Genomic DNA, 22,563 nt, shown 5'->3' with positions numbered 1-22,563 from the left:
GTAGGAACTTCTTCTGTACTTGCATAGAGCATTATGCTTTCTTTAATTGAAAAAAGGCTTTTTGGGAAATAGTGGTATTTGAACAAAAGGGAGAATAGTTTCTAATTTTTTTTAAGGAAACTTCAAACACAGTGGAGCACGAACTGCGCAGAGAAGTTGAAGATCTGAAGCTTCGCCTGCAAATGGCTGCTGACCATTACAAGGAAAAATTCAAAGAATGTCAAAAACTTCAAAAACAAGTAAACAAATTTACAGAACAGGCAGTAAGTAGAATGGGAGAAATTGCACTTGCTTTTTGTAACTTTTCAGCAACTATTTAATTTCCTTCTGCAAAACCCAGTGCTTTTAAAAGGATGAAAACATGCAGTAAGCAATGGCTCTTGAATTTACCATTTTCTTCCATAAAGCTAAATTACTTCTATGATTCTTTTTACATAGTTGTTGAAACCAAGCATAGGATTTATAGTAACTGGTGTATGTAGAAAGCTAACAGAGTTTGGCTGAACCTATAAGTGTAACATTGTTCAAGGAAGTGTTTTGAAACCAAAGCAGGGAAAAAATCAATAATTACTACCTCTGTTCAGTACCACCACCACCATCATAAAAAACCCGCCCAAACCTGAGACCCAAAAGCGGGGGAAATGGAGAACTTGGAGGAGGATTTCAAAGTGAAGTGGGATGAAAGCTTCCACAACACAGTATATAGTTGTATTCCATATGTATTTTGTATTCTTAATGCTCTTCTAAGCTTTGTTCCATAAATAAATGGGGCTTTTGCAATGATGATGCGAGTCTTATGCCACCCAGTAACTGAACCTGTCAGTGAATTTCAAACAGGTTTGAGAGCAGAGCTCTGTAGAATTTTGTGAAAATCAGTGACTTGAGTTGGAGAGGAGCTTAAATTGGGAAAAGGCATATGAGCAATAGCAAGATGTACAAATGTGAATTCTTAAGAAAAACAGACTTAAGCATTTCTGCTATCCACAGAACAAATGGGGTAGTTACCCAGCTTTGATCCACAGATTGCTTTAAAAAGTTGTCTTCTCATCCAGAAGGTCAATGGTGAATGAGGTGTCATATCAGAACGCCTGTGGCTTTTCCTTAAAAATCTTCCACATCTTTGGCTATGTTGTGCATCTGATAACAAACACCAGAAGTCCAGCACTCTTTAGTAATGCAGACTCCATTTTCTAATGGAGTATTAAAGTTGATGGATTTAAGTGTAACTGTTTCTCTAGAAAATGAGATTTTTCTAATAATTTGCTTAGAAATTACTGTTTCTAGGGAAAAATAACTTTATAAGGTAAGATTATAAAAATCATAGTCTGAGGCAATTTCAGTGTTAGTAGAATTAAGTATGTTTCCATATTATTATTATTATTACCTCCTGTTCTAATGAGCAATTCCATCTAGTCCAATTTTGGAGGAGATGATAGTGCAAGATACATGTTACTGTGTGCTTTGGCTTTCATTTAATTAAATACCAAAACAAAATTTCTTTTCACAAAGAAAATTGCAGGGCATCAACAGAAACTGACAGATGCATCTAACATTGAGACAGCTACTGCCGTTGTTACAGACAAAAAGTTGTCTGCATCTCCAGGTATCAACAGCTTAAATTTTATCTATTTGTCTATTTGTATCAGCCTGAAAGTGTTGTCTATTAGTATTTATAGTATAAAGTAGGTGGACTTGTTCTGTTTTAGTTAAAGCAGCGATTAGAAATGTGAAAATTCATCTAAAAATCTTGTGTCTTTTTGCAAGTGGTAACATTCCTAAATAGCTTCATGTATCTTTTCAAAACAGTTCAGTTGATATTTGTTAATGTCTGTAGGACTGAACTCTCAACTTTCTGTTTGATAGTTAACACAGTTGGTTTTGCCAAGCTAATAAACAATTAAAAAAAAAAAAAATCCTCCCCAAATTTGCAAGTTGTGTACAATAGCATGTACAATAGCATGGTAATTTTGAAGGCATGTTATAATGTCTATCCACTGTAGCATTCTACTGTAAAATCAAATCTACTGAAGGGTTCTGATTATTTGATGGCAAGGTCAAGTCTATAGACTATTCTCATGATTTATAGGCAGCAGTGGTTTATTAGAAAATGTTTAACTAGGTTATAACTTTTATGAACTATTAAGTTCTTAAAAAAACTGATCTTCTGAAATGTAAACATATAATAGGTTAAAACTAAGCCTGGCTTATTATGCAGTTTAAATTGATAAATGCCAGTAAATGCTGACTAATTTTGTTTGTGTTACTTTATAATTCACACATTCTTTCTGTCTATAGAGACTATAGGTTGTAATTTCTGTCAGCTTCCTCTTGTCTTAAGTAAATACAAGTGTTCCCTAAAACAAATGAAATCCCAGCAAGCTCAGTTACAGTATGTGATGGGTTGAAGTAGATTGCTGGGGTACTTCATGTTTTTACAGAAGAATAAAATATCTAGCATGATACCATAAAGTACATATTTGGGTGTTTACTTGGGAGCTAAGGGGAGAGATGTCTGTTTTGGGTTTGTGTTTTTTTTTTTTTTTTTTACATTGACCTTTGTAGTATGTATGTGTATATTTATGTTCAGTGTGTGAGAGAACTGAACACAGACTTGTCAGTATGACTGCTGATCTTACGTATCACTAGCCACATGATACTGATTGTGATTAACTATTTGCTTAGATAACATGGAGCACTCTGTTCTTATTGCACTGTCAAATTTGGCTTGTCATCTCTCTTATACAAACTTTATTTGTGGAACAAAAAATCAATATTCTTGTTTTTTCTTCAATGTTCACAGTTAGCCCCATTTCATCTGACATAGTTTCGGAATTCATGGTAAAGGAGCAAGTACGTGAAATGAATAAAGAAATTGCTGAGAAAACAGAGAAGTATAAGAAATGCAAGCAAATGTTGGCAGTAAGTAAATGGCTGCTTCGGAAAGTTGAACAGAAAGTAGCTATAAGTGCTAAGTCTTAAAAACCACAAAGCCTACCCAGCTGAGTTGCCTTGCTTGTTTTTGTGATAGACTGCGATTATGGTAGAAATCTTAACGTTAGAAAACACATTTTTATGAAGTCAGCTCTCGATTACCTGTGGTGTTAGAGAGTCCAGACATGGACCCCTCAGGAAAACCTAGTTGTAGTAAAACAAATGAACAAAACTACTACTATTTCTGTGCTTAAGGTTTTGAATACTTTTTTTTGTTGTTGTTGTGTTATATTTTAAGAGTAGTTGCTTTTATAAATCAAATATAGCTTGTTGCTGTAAGCCAGTTGATGTCTGGAACAAGTATAGCAGTGTTTATCTGATGTGCTGTTCAAGTGTAATAACTGCTCCATATCTGACTGTCCTGGCCTTTTACAGTGTTTTGATGTCCAAGTGGGTGCTGCCTACTAGCATGGGCTCAGTCATACATAAACGCATTTATATGGTTCTCTGGACCAAAGTTGGCACCAGTAGTTCTGTAGCCACAATAGTAATGCCCTTCTCTGTCAGTTCTAATTTGATTTTCATTTAACCAGTTTGGATGTATGTATGATGATGGAGCATTGCATCAGTGGTGCTGGTGAAAAGTTGACTGTTGTGGAATTGTTTAAGAAATGCTTTCTGGATGTTGTCTTGTCTCTGTTCATCTTGTTTTTCTTACTTATCACAATGAGATTATTCTATTTTAATGTGCTCTCTAATTCTGCTCATTACCCTGTCTATGGAGAGCCTGCGTTAGCTTCTGCAGGCTATTTCTTCTATAGTGATGCTTGAGGAAAACTTTGCCATTGACCTTCTGGATGGAAGATACTTAGGTTGTAAAAGTTGCATGGGAAAAGGTTTTGTATTGAAGTGAGACACTTGGAAGGATAATAATGATTACAGTGTAGTATTAGGATACTAAGAAACCGTGAAGCTAAAGAGGAATATCAGCTTGTTGAAAACTCAGGCAAGAAAAAAATATGTATTGAACATCACTTACGCAGCGTTCAGTGGTCCTGTCCTCTTCAAAGTCTCGAGTCAGGCTTGATTTCTTGGGGGAGCCATTTGTAAATGGTCTTGTTCTAAAAGCATGGAGTTATACCATGTCATTGTTGGGGGTGGGAGGGGAAATCTCTTAAAATTGTAAATATTTCATGCCATGGTATAAACTACTTTAGGACGAGAAGATGAAATGCAGTGTTTATGCTGATGAACTGGCTAAATTGGAGCTGAAGTGGAAAGAACAAGTGAAAATCAATGAGGGTATAAAATTACAGCTAGCAGCAATGGAGGATCAGTATAAAGTAAGTTCCAGATTTTGTTTATGACAATGAATGGTATCCTGTTCTTAACATAGTTGCTCATTTCTAATAGTTCAAGTAATGAAAAGTTTTAATGGGAAAAAAACCACTAAATGTGTTTTTGCTGTAAATAGAAATTCTGTTTTGCACTTGTAGAAACAACACAGTCTTGTAATGCTGTTTTTAAAGGAAGACAGATCTGCTAAGTATATTACCAAGTGGCTGTCAGTCTTCTAATATTGTGGATTTAGACAAACCTCTAAATGACATTCATCTTGTATTACAGGAGAAAAAGGGCTAGAGAGTTCTAATTACCTGTTGCTTACTATAATACTAACAGAAATATTGATTGGCGAGTTTGTCTAAAATCTGCATGCTGCTTTACCAGTGTAGTAATGTCTAACGCATTTTACCTGAATTAACTAGAGAGATACAAGATGAGTGATATGTTGTTTTTAAAATCATCATGAGAGAATTACTTTAATTTGGAGGATCTCAACTGTAGTCTTAGTAGAGTGATGTAACACATGCACCAGAAGGACAAGCATGATGGGCAGCTTTAGCTTACAAGGGGCCTTAATCTTTGAGTTTGTGATAGTAATACATATGCTGAAGTGGCTTTTTAGGTCAACAAGGACAAGATAAGAGCAACACATTTCCATAAGACCAACTTTTATGCTTGTTCTCTGTCTAATGGTGATAGTGTAGTTGACAGGATAGAATACTCTGTTGCCCATTTTTGCCCATTGTGATGAACAGGGATTACATTGAACTGTGACCATATCAGTTCTAGTAGGAACCCCCTTCCATTAGAAATTACAGCACTTTTTCTGTAGGAAATACTGAATTATCTACAGCTCATTTCAGCACTCTAGGCTTCCTTTTTTGACACTTTTCAAAGCTCTAATTTCAATTTTATAAAATGTATGAGACTTTCCAATTTATTTAGTTTTACTAATTAGCAGTGATCAGTTGCCATGCATGATTTAATGTAAAATAAGTTTGTTCTTAACTTCTCAACAGCAGGAGTAATAAATAATTGGTTCTGAAATTGAAAGCATTTTGACTGCAGTTCAAAACTTGTTATCATTCAGGAGGGTGCAGGTGGTAGAGGAAAAAGTGAGCTTTCCTTCCCAGTCAGTAGATTTCTCTCTGTTGACCTAAACTAGGAGAGGGAATTTCAGAACTGAAAAAAATTGATACATAACTGTGCAGAGCATTGAGCTTATATGCTAGAAAAACCAAGTGGAGAGGCAGTCTCCAAAGTAACCAGAATCCAAGTAAAATAGCCCCTTGTAGAGAGAGATTATTTAAATAATCATTTTGAAGCAAGGAGGAAGCCTGGAAGAATTGTGTAGTGTGTCAGTTGCATCTCCTCCCAGAGGACCCAACACAAGGTAGGGGTTCGTGAAACAAATTTAGGTAGGAGGAGGTTTTGGTGTTCTCGGTTCTGTGGTGGGACATAAGAGCTGGAGAAAGTGAATGAAGTCACTGAAATGCCAGTGGAATCCTTCAGAAATAATGAGATGAGGCTTGCAAACCTTCAACTGTTTCTGGGCAGTGGTGTCCCTCCTGCCATTAGTATCACTGATACTACTTGTTTTTAACCCAGGATTTTATCATTTCACAACTGTTTTCTGAAAACTGGCAAGAAAAGGCTGCTAATGTACTGCTGTTATCCAGTAGATAAGCTTAGGGAGAATTGTTGGTTTTTATTTGTAGTAGTGCTAGATGTTACATGTAACTACAGTAGACAAAATGATTTCCATCTGAAAGATGAATTTAATCACTGAACTTTATGTTTTCACAGTATAACATGCAGGGAAATAGTTTCTATTCACTAATACAGGAACCTTAAACTTTTTTTCATATAGGTTCAGCTAGCAGAAAAAGAAAGACGAATAAAGGAACTGGCATCACAGTTGGAACTCTTTACCAGTGAGAAGGTATTGTCAGGATTCCTGTTAAATTTTGTAAATTAACACTTGTGAGGCTCTTTGGTTTGAGGAATTGCAATTTATTTTTAAGTGAGAATTTGTTTACTCTTTAAACATACTTTTCCATATTTGGATATTTTGCCAAAATGAATTAGTATTTTAAATTAAAAGTTCTGTTAATAATAGTAATACATTTTTTAAAAAATGTGTGACATAGTATACCAGCTTGCCAAAACTGACTCAGCCTTTGAAAATAGTCATTTATTGTTCTGTAACAGTGTTCTACAATATTTTCTACATATAATCTTAACAAAAATATTACAGTGTCAAAAATTATTTCTTTGTTCCTGTCTAGAATGATATTCCATCCAGGATCTAAAATAATTATTTCTGTTTGCAGATAGGGATTACTCTGTGTAAATTAATAATCTGAGATTGCAGCTAGCTACACGGTTCACAGAGCATAGGAATTCCTACCAGTTTTTGTCCTATATTCCTCTCTCATCTCAGCAACATCCCTGTTTTTCTGCAAGTTTTCAGTGGGCTTCCAAACTCCTTCCTGCTTTATTCCTTTTATCTCTTAGTGAAAGAGGTTCAACCCTGTTGTGTCTAGAGGCTGATACCAGCTTAGTGCATGCGCTGCTTGGCCAAACAGAAAAGATTATTACTGAGTTCATGCTGCAGCCTTTCTGTCCTCTAAGGGAGCATCAGTTAACAAAACTTGCAGGAATTTAATTTCTTTGAGACAAGACTTTCTCCCTGATAACTTCCAGGAGTTACTGGCTGACAGGCAGCACAATTAATAAACCTTACTCCCTTTGGAATCCTGGCATAAGACATGAATGGTACATACCTAGCTTGACAGTTTATTTTTTCCATCACTGGTTAGGATTATTTTTGCTTTTATCCAGTGTTGTCCTATAACTAGAGATGTAGACATTTTAGCAGTATAATCTCCAGGTTTTTCATGATGTGTGCATACAACCAAATCCTTTTGACATCTGCAGTTCTCTTATTGACTGCTTGTAATAATAAGAGCAGCTTGACATGTGACAGTAGTGACTTCGGTAAACTACAACTGGAAAAATGTCTTTATCAGAAAAGAAAGATACACAAACAGTACTCTGATTTTTAAATACGTGACAGAAAGGACTGCTACTTTCGAGAGTTCACTGTCTAATCAAATTCATTACCATTACTGTTTAAACCAGACATTCTGAAATATTAGTGCTAATGTTCTAATGTTGGAAGTACCTCTAAGGTATTATATGGCAATTAATCAAAGCTAAGTTTTACTGAAAAGTGAAATAATAACATGTCTTTATTACATTCAGATATTATTGCATGATATTGTGGAAAAGTTAGGATTGTTCACATTACTTAAAATCCAGTATGAACAGATACTTAGTAAAAACAGGAATTTGTGTACTGATAAATTGAAATTAAGCTAATTTCAGATTAAGCTAGTTAAGTGTTTTGTAAATTTCTAGATTCTCAAGTAGTTGGTATTTAAATTCTCTTTTTTTTTTTTAAAAACCAAAGATGTAATTTTCAATAGATCTGTCTCATTTTTCTAATTCAAAAGAAAGCAAAATAAAAGTTGAGTTTTGATGAATCTAGTTTAACTGGAGGGAGTAATTTTAAACACCACAAAGAAGATGGAGAACAACTGTAGTAATAATGTATGGAGCTTACAAAAGCTTGGAACTTTGTCTACCAAATTTATATTTCTTACAAAGAAGAATCAAAGTGCCTTGCTAGACAGGAACCATGATTTAAAAGGTTAAGCACAGTGTAGTAAACAGCTTTTCAATTGATACGCCATTATCAGTGTTTGTTTATAAGTGTCACCAAACATAGCATGCTAAAAATGTTCGTTTGCTGTGTCTTCAAACCTATAAGATCACTTCGTTTCTATTTTACTTACACACTTACATAGACTTTGATTTTTAAAAATTTTTTAAAATCAGTCTCTATACTAGCTATCCAACTTCTGGCTAAAGCTATTTTACAGCACCTTTTTACAGTCACTTTGATCTACATTCTGTTTTAATCTTCTGTGATGCTAAAATTAAAGTATTAATGCCACTGCCTCTTATTTCTAAACTGCTTCCATATTGCAGAAGAAATTGATTTTAAAAAGGAAAATCTTAATTTCACTGATAATGAATAGTTCCTGCTTTGTATTGAGTAATGATGAATTATTTAGATTTTACACGCTCACTGAAACTTTAAGATGTAATCCTAACCATTTAACCCTAACCATTTCAATCATATGTGCAATTTAGTCTGTAAATCTTCAAGTAACACTAACGTAGTTTTATATCATATCTATAGGAGCATATTTTACTTGGAGGGTGTTAGGCAGAAATTGTGTTGTCCTGTATTAGAAGGTTTTTCTAAAAGAAAATAAATACTACGCTGTTTACAGCCAGTGCTCCAAAAAAGATAACTTTCTGTAAGCTGCCTTACCATTTGTAGATACTTTTTTCCTGTTTGAAAATGACTTTATGATGTTGCTGTTGGAGTCTAAACCTTTTATGTCTGAAACCTGATAGTATGTATATAACAATAAATGTATAATCTCCATCTTTTTTCATTTGAGTGGTGTTTTGTTTTCAGAATAGTTATTGCTACTTGATTTTTGCATTTTTGTGTTCTAGAGTTTAGGCTGAAGTTTACCTGTTTTTAAGAAAAATGTATTGAGTTGTGCCTTTTAATAACTGAGACATTTTACTTATGTAGTTAAATTGGTAGCTGAAGTCTTGGTTTTAAGTTTCAATTTAAAGTCTTTTGGCGAAAAGGCACACTTCCGTCTTTGAAGTTTTTGTTAACATTACATTAGCAAATATTAAACACAAACCCAGAGAACCCAGAAGAAAATGCTAACCAGAAAGAACAAAATGATTGGAAAGCCTATCTCTCTTAATCTCTATTTTTTAATGATTATTTTCATTTTTATATCTCAGAATTTTTTGCTTTGTTCTGAATTGTAAATGGCATATTCATTTTGGATATTCTTGGTGTACATGCTCTCTGCCTTTAACCCATTTTAGTAAATGGAAGGATAAGAAAGACTTTTCTTTGGATAAATTACAGCTGATGCACTGACTGCATTTAAGTCACTTTAATTACTGTCTTTTAACATATATATTGGCTTAGAGTTTTAACGGTTTATAAGTTATAAAAACCCTTTAGTAGTTATTATCTTTATGGATTATATGCAAGAGTCTAGAATTTTAAGTATATTAATTTTTTTGAAGAATTCTGTTTGAGCTCTTTCTGAAAGAAGTTCTGATACAGATATTTAAAGATCAGAATTAAATAAGGCCATTTAAGCCCCTCAATAAATTCAACGATTTTATATTTTGGATGAAAACACTGATATTTGAAGTAAGCTACACATAAACCCTTGCTAAACTGTAAATATGTAAGATAGGTGAGGTTATAAAGAAGGAGGAAGAAGGATGAATTAGACCACCTTTGCTCATTAAGTTCATAAAGGGCAAATTATTTTTCACAGGAAGTGTAATCTTTGAAATCTGTGTATGAAAATACAACTTCTCATGGATTTAAAATTTACTCGTAATTAGACAAGTGCAGTTTTGTTCCATATGATGCTTGTAGTATAAATATTATTTGAAATAAGTAATCTAGTCTGGATTACCTTTGTGAAAAATAGCACTAATTTCTGTTTGTTAATATAAATAGAAAATACCAACCTTGAGTAATAGTTTTACTTCCTAGAATCTATTGTCTGAATTTTATCAAAGATAGTCAATTAGTCTAGCAGTTAATGCTGAATTTACATAAATATTCAGGGGCCTCTGCATGATTGCTACTGGTGTGACCACGATACCTAGGTTATAGTACAGAATCACAGAGCAAATTGTCTTCAATCTGACCCATTTTTAAATTTCTGTTATCCCAGTGTTTACCTAAATTCTGTTGATGTAAAGTATCTGTAATGTGGTCTCCTCCAGCTGTCCATCAAGTTAAAAATCTTGCTTGGAATTTCAATAGAATTGTCACACCTGCTGTAGCCCATTCTGGCCTTGATGGGAGAAACCTTTTCTCACTTGTTTTCATTCAGAAGGTGGTGTAGGATACACAGCATTTTCCTAGCCCATTGTTTTGCCTGTCAGCCTCCACTGCATTTATCAGGAGTTACTTGTTATGCTTTCAGGATCCTTTCCAGATCTTTCATGACCTACCATTGTCTGTCTTCTTTCCTCCCCTATTCAAATATCATTAATTGATCTGTAAGACCATGCTTCATCATTTTTCTGTTACGTTTTCAAATGTGCATACTTGTGCGCTGCTTTTCCATGCTATTTTGTTATGTTTTGGAGAGAGATTTCCACTGAGTAACAGTATTTTCTTCAGGGTGCTCCTGCAAACTAGCCTTTCCCTCACGCCCACTAAGTAGGTGACAACTTCATGCTATTGATGCAGAAACCACTGCTTAACACATTGACCAGTCTCATTACTTTATTGTTCTCTTTTTTTTCCCTCTCCCTTTGATTTACATTTAGATTGTAATTTTTTGATAGAGTACAGTCTGTCTTTTTTGAATGTAAGAACAAAATGGTACTAACTGCATTGTTAAGTCTGCTTTACAGTGCAGCTCAAAAGTGTTTTCATATCTTCAGTCATTGCAAGCCACAAACCACTTGTCAGCATTGTAGATAATATTATATATTAATTGAAAAAACCTAAACATTCCTTTTGCTTCTTTCTGTTCACAAAAAGGAGAAACATGCAAAAATTTCAGCTGTGTTAGCAGTGACTAGGACAAGGAAGTTTTTGGCTATACTTGGTATAATGATAATAGCAATATTTTGACATAATGACAACTAAAAAACCCCTTAATTAGAAAGTGGAACATGATCAGCATACAGAATCACAAGCAAGCACAAAATTGTTTCAGCTGGTTTAACATATTTCATCACGCTTAAAAATCGATTTTTAAAGGAACTGAGAATGAGGAAAAGTAATGGATCTTTGCCTCTGTAGGTATAGTTTTAGGTGAATGCGTTGGATAGGATCTCTGCATTTGAACAAAGTAATTCTCTTCTAGTTTTAAACACAGCTACATCTAGCGCATCTGCAAATAACGTATGGAGCTTAACATGCATACGTGACTGTGCATGCAAGTAAGGGTAACTAAGGAAGTTACATGAGACTGCTTCTAAATTCTCTGTGCTGGTTTCTCTCCCTGTGTGTGTGTGTGCATGTGAAGGACATTGAGCAAAAGTTTGTTCTAACATTCTTTGTTTCCTACTGAAAGTGAGAGCCTTGAGCTCAGCTTAGCTAGTGTTAAGTTAAACTTCATGTAGGTCTACATTCTGCTGTTAGATATTGGAAAGGATCCAGTGCAATGTACTTAATAGTTCTTAAAATACCTGCCACTCACAAATGCATACGGAATTATGTCAAGTATGTACATACATGTACTTTGCATACTAAAATGGTACATTCTTGAATGGTATGGTATGATATCAAAAAAAAGAATTATTTTATTTTTAATTGTAACTTTAAAAAACTTTTCTCACTGTGCATCATCTTCAGTTCTTATTGTTAATCCACCCATTCTTTACCTATTTAACTGATTTTTTCTTCATTGTAAAAAGGATGCAGATATTTCTTGAAAAATGTGGCAGCTCTGTTTATGTAATTTGAATTAACTGATGACGGAACAAGAGAAAAAAATTTCTTTAAAATATCTTCTTTGTCTTTTCTTTCCTTCATTGACTGTTTTTGGTATGTATGGTATATTTGGCACTAGATCAAGGTGAAAGTGGGAAGGTTAGCAGATGTATTTTTAAAAACAAATCTAAATATGTCATTAAAATTTCAAACTTTGCTAGGACTCTGTAGGTTAATTACATTTTAACCTTCACGTTATTTAGGAACTTGGAAGGACACCAGGAAATCAAGCTGGAAGGATGATGGAAGGACAGATTTCACAACAGACATTACATTTTCGCAACCCATATTCAGAGGAAAATGGACCAGTTCCTGCAGTGCCAAGCAGACTACCAGTATTGCAATATGGAAACCCTTATGCAATTCAGGAAAGAAGAGGTAAGTAAATTCCAAAATTCCAACACCACCACCCCCCACCACCCCCCAGTATAATTTCTCTCTCCCTGTTTCAAAGGCAATGGCTCATTTAATGCAGGTTAAGTACCAACAATCTTTATACTGGTGCACAGAGCCTTTATTGATGAGAATCAATAAAGTGCCTTTATTTTACTGATGAGAATCAATAAGGTAAACAAAGTTTCAAAGAAACAACTTTTGAAAAAGGTGATTTCTCTTCTGTTTTATATTATCTAAACCAAAAATGTGTTTAAGTCTTGATTTTTAAATGTGAGGTAGCACATCTGTAATCTCAAAATACGAACTCTACTGAACAAAGATGCTCTAATTAATTTTTCTTCAGATGGAGCAGATGGCGCTTTTAATCCTGATGAGATCCAAAGACCACCTGTTAGAACTTCCTTTTGGGAGCTAGAAGATGATGTAGTGTGTAGTCAGCCTTCACGCAATCTTAGCCGGCCTGATGGTTTAGAAGATCCTGAGGATAGCAATGCAAGTTACCTTTTTTATTATTTTTTTCCCTTGATATGTTTACTAATGAGTAATCAAGAGTTGCACATAGGTTTTCAGTATCTGATAAGCCTGATTTATTGTTATGTAAATCCGGAATGGATTTTTCTTTTCCCTGAACAATGTTTTAGGAGAAAACTCTGCACATCAATTGAGGATAATATGCTTGTTCCCCTAGTCTCTTGAGTTACTGACAGCTTGGTTTTGGCATTAGGACAGTAGCTTCTTAATCTTTTTAAATACTAAAGTAGAAAAATCCAAGTAATCCCAACTCATTCTGATTTTTCTCTCCTATGTGGTAGAATGAGGGCCTAAAACGTAGCCATGCCTTACTCATTTTATAATTTGTATGTAGGAACTAAATTGTAACAGAATAGATAAAAAGTTAAAGGATTCTGATACCAGTATTTTCAGTTAAATGCGGAATGAAAATTTGCATTGTATTAGATACTTTATTCTAATGTATTAATCTTTTTTCTGTCTTTTGCAAATCTGCATTTATTAATTTCCATTTTGAATGTTTTTTGCTGTTAGACACATATTTGGAAGAGCTAATTGACTATTATCTAAAGCTGATTAAACTGAAAGTGACAGATTCTCACTGATTTCTTTTTTAGGGCCTTGTATGTTTTAAGTGGAAGCTGGTTAGCTTTTCTTTTTAATACAGTTAACTTGCATGTTCTGGTATAAAAAAATGGTTTTAGTAAATTGGCTTCTGTAATAAACTGGACTGTATATCTTCGTTTGAACAGGAACAAATGTATTACTCTTTCTTATTCTAAGTACTCTTGCACCTTCAAAAATATTAAACAAGAAACACCTTTCTGCAAAGTATTGTGCTCTTTGCAAGTACAGTGGTATCATGACCTGTTTCTCATTTAGTCTAGTTTGCCACATTTAATTGCTATTAACCTTTGCAGAAACTGATCAGTGTTCAGACAGGCATGATTTCAGCCCTGGTGCTCAGCACCTATAATGGAGAGAAATGTATTTCTCCCTCCTACCTTTTGCCCCCAGTGTCCATTACTGTGAATAATTAGAGAAACTGTCAGAACTTTTGCAGCCTGTTCAAGATCTAGAATGTGAGCTTAATGCTGTTGCCCACCTTTACTTTACACTTTGCATATTTAATCTGATCATTCTTGACGTAGGTATTACATATGACAAGCTCTTCTCTTCTTTAGTCATCTGCTTCAGTTTAATTAGCAGGGTGTTCTTTCTGATCTATGTGCTGTGCCCTCTTGCAAACCCAAGAGAAACAGTGCTAGAGTCTTGTGCTCGTTTGCTGACATAACTTGGATTTTTGTAATGAGATGGAATATAACAGGCTTAAATAAAGTTCAACTTGAGAAAAGATGCCTTTAAATCAAATAATTTGTATCTTTATTTTTTTACTTTCAAATGAGAATCAGTTGTTTGCTCTTCCCAAAAATAGACTGTATGTGTAGTGTAGAAATTTACATGGAAATGAGTAGTTGCAAGAATCTTTCTAGAGACTTGGTAATATGCCAAAGATAAAACAATTCTAATGCAGTATTTAAAATACAAAACAGGGAAAAAATACCATATATGTAGGCAATTCATTATAAAGGAGAGCCTGTTGTTTGTGCAGAAGAAACAGCAAATATAAAATGATAAATATGAAGAGATTACAATTTGTTGTATGTTTTTTTTAAATAAGCTGTTTAAGATGTAGTTCTCTGCGTTTTTAAACCAGTAAGATGTGGAGCCTTTTGTTGGAGGATTCCCTCCCAGAAGAAAAGGATTGGTAGTCTTGCTACTTTGTTTAAAATATTACCATTGTATGGACTTCTGTCATTTTCCTCTCCACATTCCTATTACTACATGTTATATTAGTTTAAGACCTTGAGGGTGTTCTAGTCACTTCCACCACTTCATGGCTGTTTTGGTGGTGGTTTACCTATGATAGCGTTGACTTTTGGAACTCTTAGGCCAGTTAAACCATGATTTCTGAGAGGGGTAAGCTGGTCTGTGTTAATCATGAGCACGCACACAGTGGTGATTTTGTGTAGAATAGTTGACTTGCCATGAGTTCCTGCTGTCATCTACTCAGCACTAACTTTCCATTTGCTCATGCTCCCGTAATTGACCAAAATGTAATCATCTGGAGCAAATAATTTCTAGAAGCAGGCATGTACAGGAGAGATCCATAAACAAAACATACATATATTTTTAATACTAAAGTGTGAGTTTTAGAAATGTAGTCCTGATTACAGCTGGCAGTAAGCCCAGAATAACTATCCTGAGACTTTTAAACAATGTTGTTAGTCACCATAATTTTGTGGGGGTTGGAGAGTGTAACTTTTGGCAACTGACAACCAGGTCAGGATATTTTTTGAGATGAATCCAAAATGGCCTTTCTTCTAGCAAAAAACCCTACTACACTTTATTAGACCCTGGCAGCCAATTACTATCTTTTGTATAGGATAGACATAAAAGGAGCAGTTGGCATCCAGATACCTCTTGGGAGACCAGACTGCTTGCAGAGAGGTAGAGAAACCTAAAAGAGTTTGATTTCACTCCTGCAGTAGAGCTGAATCACAGAAAGAAAATACACGTACTCTTCTTTCCAGTCTACCCTCACTATACGTTAGCGGTGTGCCCATTTATTGTTCAAAGCTTAGGATGGGTATCGGTTTGCTTACTGTTGCATGTTAAAATGATCTGTGGAAATCAGACAGGGATTGTTCAAGCCTGTGGGTTTTGTACAGTGTCACATGGCTTTGTTTCAAATTTCTGTTTGGCAATCTTGGAACTGCTTACAGTTGTAATTATGAAAGCAGTATGTGAGACAAGATTGGTTAGTTTTACCAAAACAAGGTTAGTTGCACTTGTTTTTGACAGTTAATGTCTGGCTTTCCGTTCTTGCTCTTCTAGTGACAAGCCCCCTCTTTTTTTTACTGTGCTTTATTGTATAATGCTATATTTATCTTTATGATTCCTATAATCTGTGGAAGTCATTGTGGTAATTTTAAAGAGTCAGAGTTACAGTCCAATGATAATAGTTAAGTCATGGTGTTAAAGGCATCCTTTATAATATGTTAACTTAATTATCCAAACTTCAGATTCAGAAGGCCTGGCACTTGTTATGCTACATGACCACAGTGCCAGCCTGTGGGTACATGATATCAGACTCTTTTCGTAAGGCCATAAGGCCACATATCAACTGTGTTACATTGTTGCAGGGCACTGTAGAGCTCTTGGACTAAGTGTGTGCAGCCATGTCCCTAGTCATCAGTCTGGAGTGCAAGAAAGCTGCCTCTCGGTCTACACGAAGGCCAGATTAAACTGTCTCTTTCTCAAAATACAGAGTATGGGCTTCCGTCCAGATAACTTGGATGATGCGACCATGGGGTCTTGAGAGTAAGCTGATGCCTATGCTTAAAATACAGTATAGGCCAAGCCATTGAGGCCTGGCCTCCCGGCAATTATTGTCAAACTCTTTCTGTGAAGCAGCTTCAACTAACCTTCTCATTTCGGCTTTTGAGTCTTCAGGGGATGGTTTGTTTTACCATGGGAGAAGGACTGGTTTTTAAATGTCAGGCTGAAAAGCATACATAACATCATTTACAAGAATAAAGAATGTATCATTGGTTATACTAGCTAGAAGAAACTCGGCACTAAGTGATTGTGAACCAAGATGAGTAAGATCTGTCCTCCCTTTGTATAGTTCTCTGTTTTACAGGGTACACTTCAGGAGTTTTGTCCATCTGAAATGACAGAAATAGACAGCTGTCAGAGTCCAATACAATGGGACATTTTCTGTGTTTTCCAGAAGTTCCAGGTTACCACAGGGTAGTGCATGAGAGTTTTTAGTTATTGGTGATTGTATGCTGTTCACTGTAACTTGTAATTAGAATAGCTGTGAAATAATCTCAGACTAAGATAAAGTTCTCATTGTTACTGTTTGACCATTCTTTAAGTATACAGTAATCTCTGTAATATGCACTTTGAGGTATGCTCAATATAGATTTGCATTCTTCTTGTTTGGGTTAAGCATAACAAAAGGTTAAGAACTGATCTTTCTTTATATACTTGGCCAAGAGCAAAAGTATACTGAAGAGACAGACCTTCCATATCTTACCAGTGTAATATCAATACATATTTCGTATTGTCATTCTTACATGGTGCGCAGGTCAGAAGCTACTATAAGGAACACACAGTATGATTTTTACAATTAATTGAACTGGATTGTGAGAACTCTATATCCTTAGCACATACCAAACTTAATGTTACTTTGACATCAGAAAAGCCTTTTTTTTTTTTTAAACTGTTAATAACTTGCACTTGCCTTTTGTTGAAGCTAGTGCCTACAAGGCAGCAATGCAGGATAGTGCATGTGTGCCCATGTAGAGGAAAGCATCATATTCCTCAAATCAGTTTTTCAAAAAGCAATGAGGAGGAATGTTGTATTGTTACACAGTAGGGTATCACACTTGCTAGAAGCTGAAGGAAAGGACAAAAGTTGTAAACAATTTTATCTTACCAGGTGACTAGCACTTGGGGGCAAAATACTGATGAACAAATAACTAAATTAACTAGAGTAAATAATGTGAAAAACCCACCCAAAACAAACTAAAAAACCCTACCCAACCTATTAACGCTTTATATAAGGTGGCCAGGCAGTGCTGATTTCTTTTAACAATAAATTTTAAAATGGCAAACCTTTGTATAAATCAGTTTGCATTTTGTGATTCTAATTAAAATCACTGGTTTCCCAAGTACTGTGGTAGTAGAGTAGAAATATGCATGTGGGGAAGCTGATGCTAAAGCAGTTTACTTCTGCTGACACAGCTAATATAAATGGATGGAGGGCATTGGTAAGATCACTTCTACTTTAATAATGTGTTATAGGAACATATTTCATTTGCCACTCATTTGCCACATTTTAATCTTTGTGTAATGCATGCATAAAGACTGAGAGGTTTCCTTTTCTGATAGAGAAACTAAAATTTCTGTGGTATTCTAACATTTGTATGGAAGATGGATTCCTTCAGGAATGATGAGTTCTGTGTTCTGTTACAGTTGGGCATTCAGGTCAGTGGTTTCCTTCAGGTCTGTGTAAAGACTCTTTCTAAAAGTTGGGTTTTGTTGAATGCATTAATAATTTTGAATGGGAAAAGAGACCCATTTTTATCATAATTTACATAATTAAGGTTAATGCCCTTATATACAAAGTTAGTATTTAGCATTGGTAAATCCTGACTCCTTGGTCAACTAAAATTCATAACCCTTAATATAATGAATAACCTATGCATTTGTCATTGGGTCTGCTAATCTGTCCTAAACAAAGCTTACTTAGGGAATTTGAGGCTGAAGAGCCCTTTCACCAGAGAAGTACCTCATTCACCTTGTCATTTTTAACCAAGTATTAATAAGTGCTGTGACAAAAATGCCCTGTGTTCAAGTAGTAACTGAATGACAAACAGTGAAGAATTATGAGAAAGTATTTTCTAGGGATTTAAATGTTAATTAGGCCTGTGTTCGTAGTGAAGCTATTTCTCTGAAGGAAGATGCACATTCATTTTCTCAGGTAAGTCCTGGTCTGCTTACAGTCTGGTATTCAGGAAATTTGTCATGGTTTTGGCACTACCTGTAGCATTGTAGCACAAGAGTACTTTAAATAGCTTTTCTTCTTTAATACACACATCCTATCTCCTTTGTGACAAAAGGAACAAATAACATTTAAAAACCCATATGCCCTTTTTACTGCAGGTGCAAAGCAAGCTAGACTGGAAAATATGTCTGTTGCTAGCATCTGTCACAGCAAGCCCCACTGTCTGCCTAATGGAAATGTTAAATGGTTGAAATTAAACAGCTGTTGTCAGGAGAAGAAAAATATTGAGGGAATCTTCCCTTCTTACCCTGTTTCCATTAACTCTTCATAAGGACAAAGTATGTTAGCTTAAAAATGAAATATGTTTGAATAAATATACATATTAGTTATCTGTATAAAACATACAGCATGTCTACTGTTATATATGGTCCCTTGCACATCCATTTTTGAAGATCAGCTAAATAATTAATAATTCTTGCATGTAAGGCATGTTTGAGATGAAAAGGGAAGTGATATAGGAGTTGGAGTTTCAAAAATCTTGCTGAATTTACCTGTATTCCCACCTTGAAATGAGTAGGTTTTGTGCTGCATTATCTAATTGCAGAATGGAACCAAGATGCTGTATAATGAATGGTTTGATACTGCATAAAGAATGAGTTTACAAACACAGTTCTGATTTTCTTCTTTTTCCTTCAATTTATTTTCCTTCAGTGCTGTTTTCTTCCCCTAATTGTGTTTGCTTACATCACTGTGTTTATTTAAATCTTAATTTGTAATAGTGTCATCATGGAATAAAAAAACCAACCCCCAAACCCTCAAAATGTAAGTGCTCTGACCCCTTGCTTGTCCGAAGGGACCTCTCAGAATCCAGTCACTGTAGGTATTCTTCTTTTTTCTGCTTGAGAATTTCCCATTGCAGGCAGATTTCTTCCTCCTCTTGTGAGAATTGAGGAGCAGCGTATTCCCTAGAGGCTGACCTGCCTTCCTAACCTGATAGAAGCTCTGAGGCAAACCTGCTTGTCCATCAGGAGAGCGATCCTCATCAGTGCCTGCTGCAGCTATTTATGTGCTGTTAGTGTCCATGAAGGGAGAGCACAACTGACAAAGCTGATGAGAGGAAGCAGCCGAACAGGGCAATTTAGCTGATGTGCCTGACGGCAGCGTCAAATGTGTGACATGCTTGGCTGGTGAGAGCAGCATAGGCAGATCACTCAAAACTGACCGTTGGGAGGCAAGCACGTGAATCAAAATCAATGTCTTTTTTCCCCTTGCTGAAATTTAAATTGACAGATTCTTAAAGTCTGACTTGACATTCTATTGTCTAGAATTTGGTTTTGAGTTTTAGCTCTCGATAAAATGCTATTACGGTTTGCAGTCTGATGCCCTGCGTTCAGTTCAACACAGGTTTTTCTGTTCTGACTTAGCCCCTGGGCGTTAACAGCGAGGTGACCTGCATTTCCTTAGTTACTGTGTTAGTAGAAGCATTCTAGCAGCACCGACACAGGTCTCTGCTTTAGGTACGTGGTCAAAGGGCAGTCAGTGTTTAGCTTTTCATGTTCATTAACTGTGTCTCTTCTGTACACTAAAGTAAAACTTATGCTGCAGGGATTATAAAATGAAGGGTCAATTTCATCCATGTTTATGCCTGATTACAAAAATGCATATGAAAGAGAAAAAAAAAAAAGCAGCTGCTTCTAGTGGGTATTATTTAACATACTTTCTTTTTGTAATAGGATGATGACAACACTGTACCTTCTGCTCCTGATCCTCCAAGTCTTCTCTTGCATGAACGTGGAACAGGTTTCTGCTTTGATTCCAGGTAAATGTTACCTTTTATTGGTCTTTAATGGCATGGATAGGTTTCTATATAACTGGATTTTTTTACTTGGGTGGGGGGTGGAGATGAAAAACTATTAAGCGTTTTCAATGCACGTTTGGTTTACAATTAATGATTAGAGAATATGCTGTGAGACTGGGAAGACTATTTGCGCTATACCTTATTTTGGTGGAATTTGGACAATTTTTTTAGTAAATGAATGAATAACTTTTTCTTCCCTCTCTTTCCAACTTAATTGTGAACTTAAGTTTAGAGCTTTTATAAAGTGTTATGTTTGCTAAGAGCAAGCATTTATGAGCAGAGTGAGTGGTTTCCCATGAAACTGCTTGGCCATTAAGACATTCAGTAGATTTGTATTCAGTGGTAGCTGGAATTATGTCAAAATTATGTTGCTTTTAAAATGCCAGGTTGTTTTGGAACTCCTCTGTAAAACTACTTTAACTGTATTGAGCACTTTTAGTGAAGACATTTAAATTAACTGTACGATACTCGCTTAGATACAATGTGTGCTCAAATTTAAGTTTGTAGTAAAGCTGTTAAAGTTGGTGGCAGCAGGATGCTACTCTTCAATTTTCTTTTGAAGTAACACATTAAATAACTGTTTCCTCTTTTTCTTTCTCTCCACCTCCTCATGAAGCTTTGATGTGCACAAGAAATGCCCTCTTTGCGATGTGATGTTTCCACCTAACTATGATCAGAGCAAGTTTGAGGAACATGTTGAGAGCCACTGGAAGGTGTGCCCCATGTGCAGTGAGCAGTTCCCACCTGACTATGATCAGCAAGGGTTTGAGAGGCATGTGCAGACGCACTTCGATCAGAACGTATTAAATTTTGATTAAATACTTTGTTTTGCAGTGTAGCTTAAAAAAACCCAACTTTGAGTAGTTCACCTATGGAACAAAAACAGTGCAGCTTTTCTGTAACAGTGCAAACTTCTGATTAAAAGCTAATGTAATGGGAGCCTTGATAAATGGTGGCCGTAAGCTGCTATTGGGTTATCCCCTCTCTCTACCTAACATTATACTAAAAAACGCCTCCCAAACCCCACCTTGTTGTGTATGTAGCTATTTATTCCCCTACTTAGTGGAATTTGTAAGGACACAGAAATGACTTAGCCTCAGAAAAAATGAGACCAGCTTCATGATGCTCTTCAGCTATGTAAAAAAAAAAAAAAAAAAAAAAAAGCCACCAAAACACCTGTGGTTTCTCTTGACCATGATAACTGAGGCATGATTAAAAAATGTAATAAACAGATGTTTCTCCTAGCAAATTTGTGTAGTTTTTCAAGTAACAATTAAATCAGAAAATTACATTACTTGCCCTATGAAAATATAGTTTTCTAGTACATTTCTGCAATGTAGATGCATGTACTGTGAGATTACATGCTTGCAACAAAAGGAATGGCAAATATGTCAGTCTTACATAGAGAATGTTTGCGTTAAGGGATAATGTTAAATTAAGTATGTTATACCTTAAGGCAGTATTTTTGAGTTGAAAGAAACTGCTGTGCTTAAATGCCTAAAAATAATTGTTTAAAAAAAATCATTGCTCTTGTGTTGCAGTTGCATTCAGTAGAAAATATTGTTACATTTTCACAACAGTGAATTGTGTTCCTTTTGGCTTAGGGCTTTTAAAACTGTCTGCATTTTAACTCTATGTATTTCTTTCCAGTAAGTAAAAACATGGGTGTATATCTAAACATTTTATATTTACTTTAACTGATTAAGTAAGTAAATTTTGCTTTCTACTTATTGTACAGTAGTCTTGTTACATTAAAAGCAAAATTACTCATGGAGTCAGTGGTCCTTTTTTTCCTGCTGCTCGTTTTGAAATAAAACAGAGTTTAGGCTTTACGCGCTTACAGTAAATGAAGTTTCAGCTTCCTATGACAAAGAAACTGTTGCTCACATCTATTTATGTTCTTTGTTTGAGAGAGAGAGAGACTTGGGGATTAAGGTTTTGAGTAGCTTCTGTTGTCTGGAGTTCTCTTGTGAACATGTGCAATATCCTGCTCAATGCAGGATTTATTAAAAACTGCATGACATAGATAAATCGCAGTGTCTTGGGTAGCAGCTACTGTATCAGTCCTTGTGTTCCATTTTAAGTCTTAGATTTTTTTTTTTTTTTTAACTGTGAACTTCATGTCAAGAGATGGTCTGAGGTAAGGCGTGGAAGAACTGAAAGAGTATTTTGTAAATTTTTTTCTTACCATAACTCAACAGCATATGAAAATGGTTAGAACAGGCTCTAAAACCAAAATATTATTAGTTATCATATTATTAAAGACTTGTGAAGTCTCACAGAGGCAGGACGACCTCAAAACCT

The 22,563-nt window shown here is 35.3% G+C and overlaps 1 protein-coding gene across 6 annotated transcripts in view; it reads left to right on the top strand.

Moving 5' to 3' along the window:
- TAX1BP1 (Tax1 binding protein 1) overlaps positions 1–22,033 on the top strand; it is a 64,904-nt gene extending 42,871 nt beyond the window's left edge. For 5 of the 6 annotated variants that reach the window (XM_052799359.1, XM_052799334.1, XM_052799342.1 and 2 more), the window contains 9 exons: positions 117–263; positions 1,510–1,603; positions 2,801–2,919; positions 4,149–4,274; positions 6,146–6,217; positions 12,121–12,295; positions 12,657–12,805; positions 20,135–20,220; positions 20,876–22,033. In XM_052799359.1, the coding sequence (XP_052655319.1) occupies positions 117–263; positions 1,510–1,603; positions 2,801–2,919; positions 4,149–4,274; positions 6,146–6,217; positions 12,121–12,295; positions 12,657–12,805; positions 20,135–20,220; positions 20,876–21,077 (1,170 nt within the window). In that variant the 3' untranslated portion in view covers positions 21,078–22,033. The remainder of the gene's footprint in view (positions 1–116; positions 264–1,509; positions 1,604–2,800; positions 2,920–4,148; positions 4,275–6,145; positions 6,218–12,120; positions 12,296–12,656; positions 12,806–20,134; positions 20,221–20,875) is intronic. The other variant, XM_052799351.1, reaches the window with a different exon arrangement.
- The last annotated feature ends 530 nt before the right edge of the window (positions 22,034–22,563 follow it).

The sequence above is a fragment of the Harpia harpyja genome, chromosome 1, assembly GCF_026419915.1.
Source record: "Harpia harpyja isolate bHarHar1 chromosome 1, bHarHar1 primary haplotype, whole genome shotgun sequence".
In the NCBI taxonomy this organism is placed as follows: Eukaryota; Metazoa; Chordata; class Aves; order Accipitriformes; family Accipitridae; genus Harpia; species Harpia harpyja.
The sequence above is the reverse complement of the archived record's forward strand: the minus strand, read 5'-3'. Positions and strand labels throughout refer to the sequence as shown.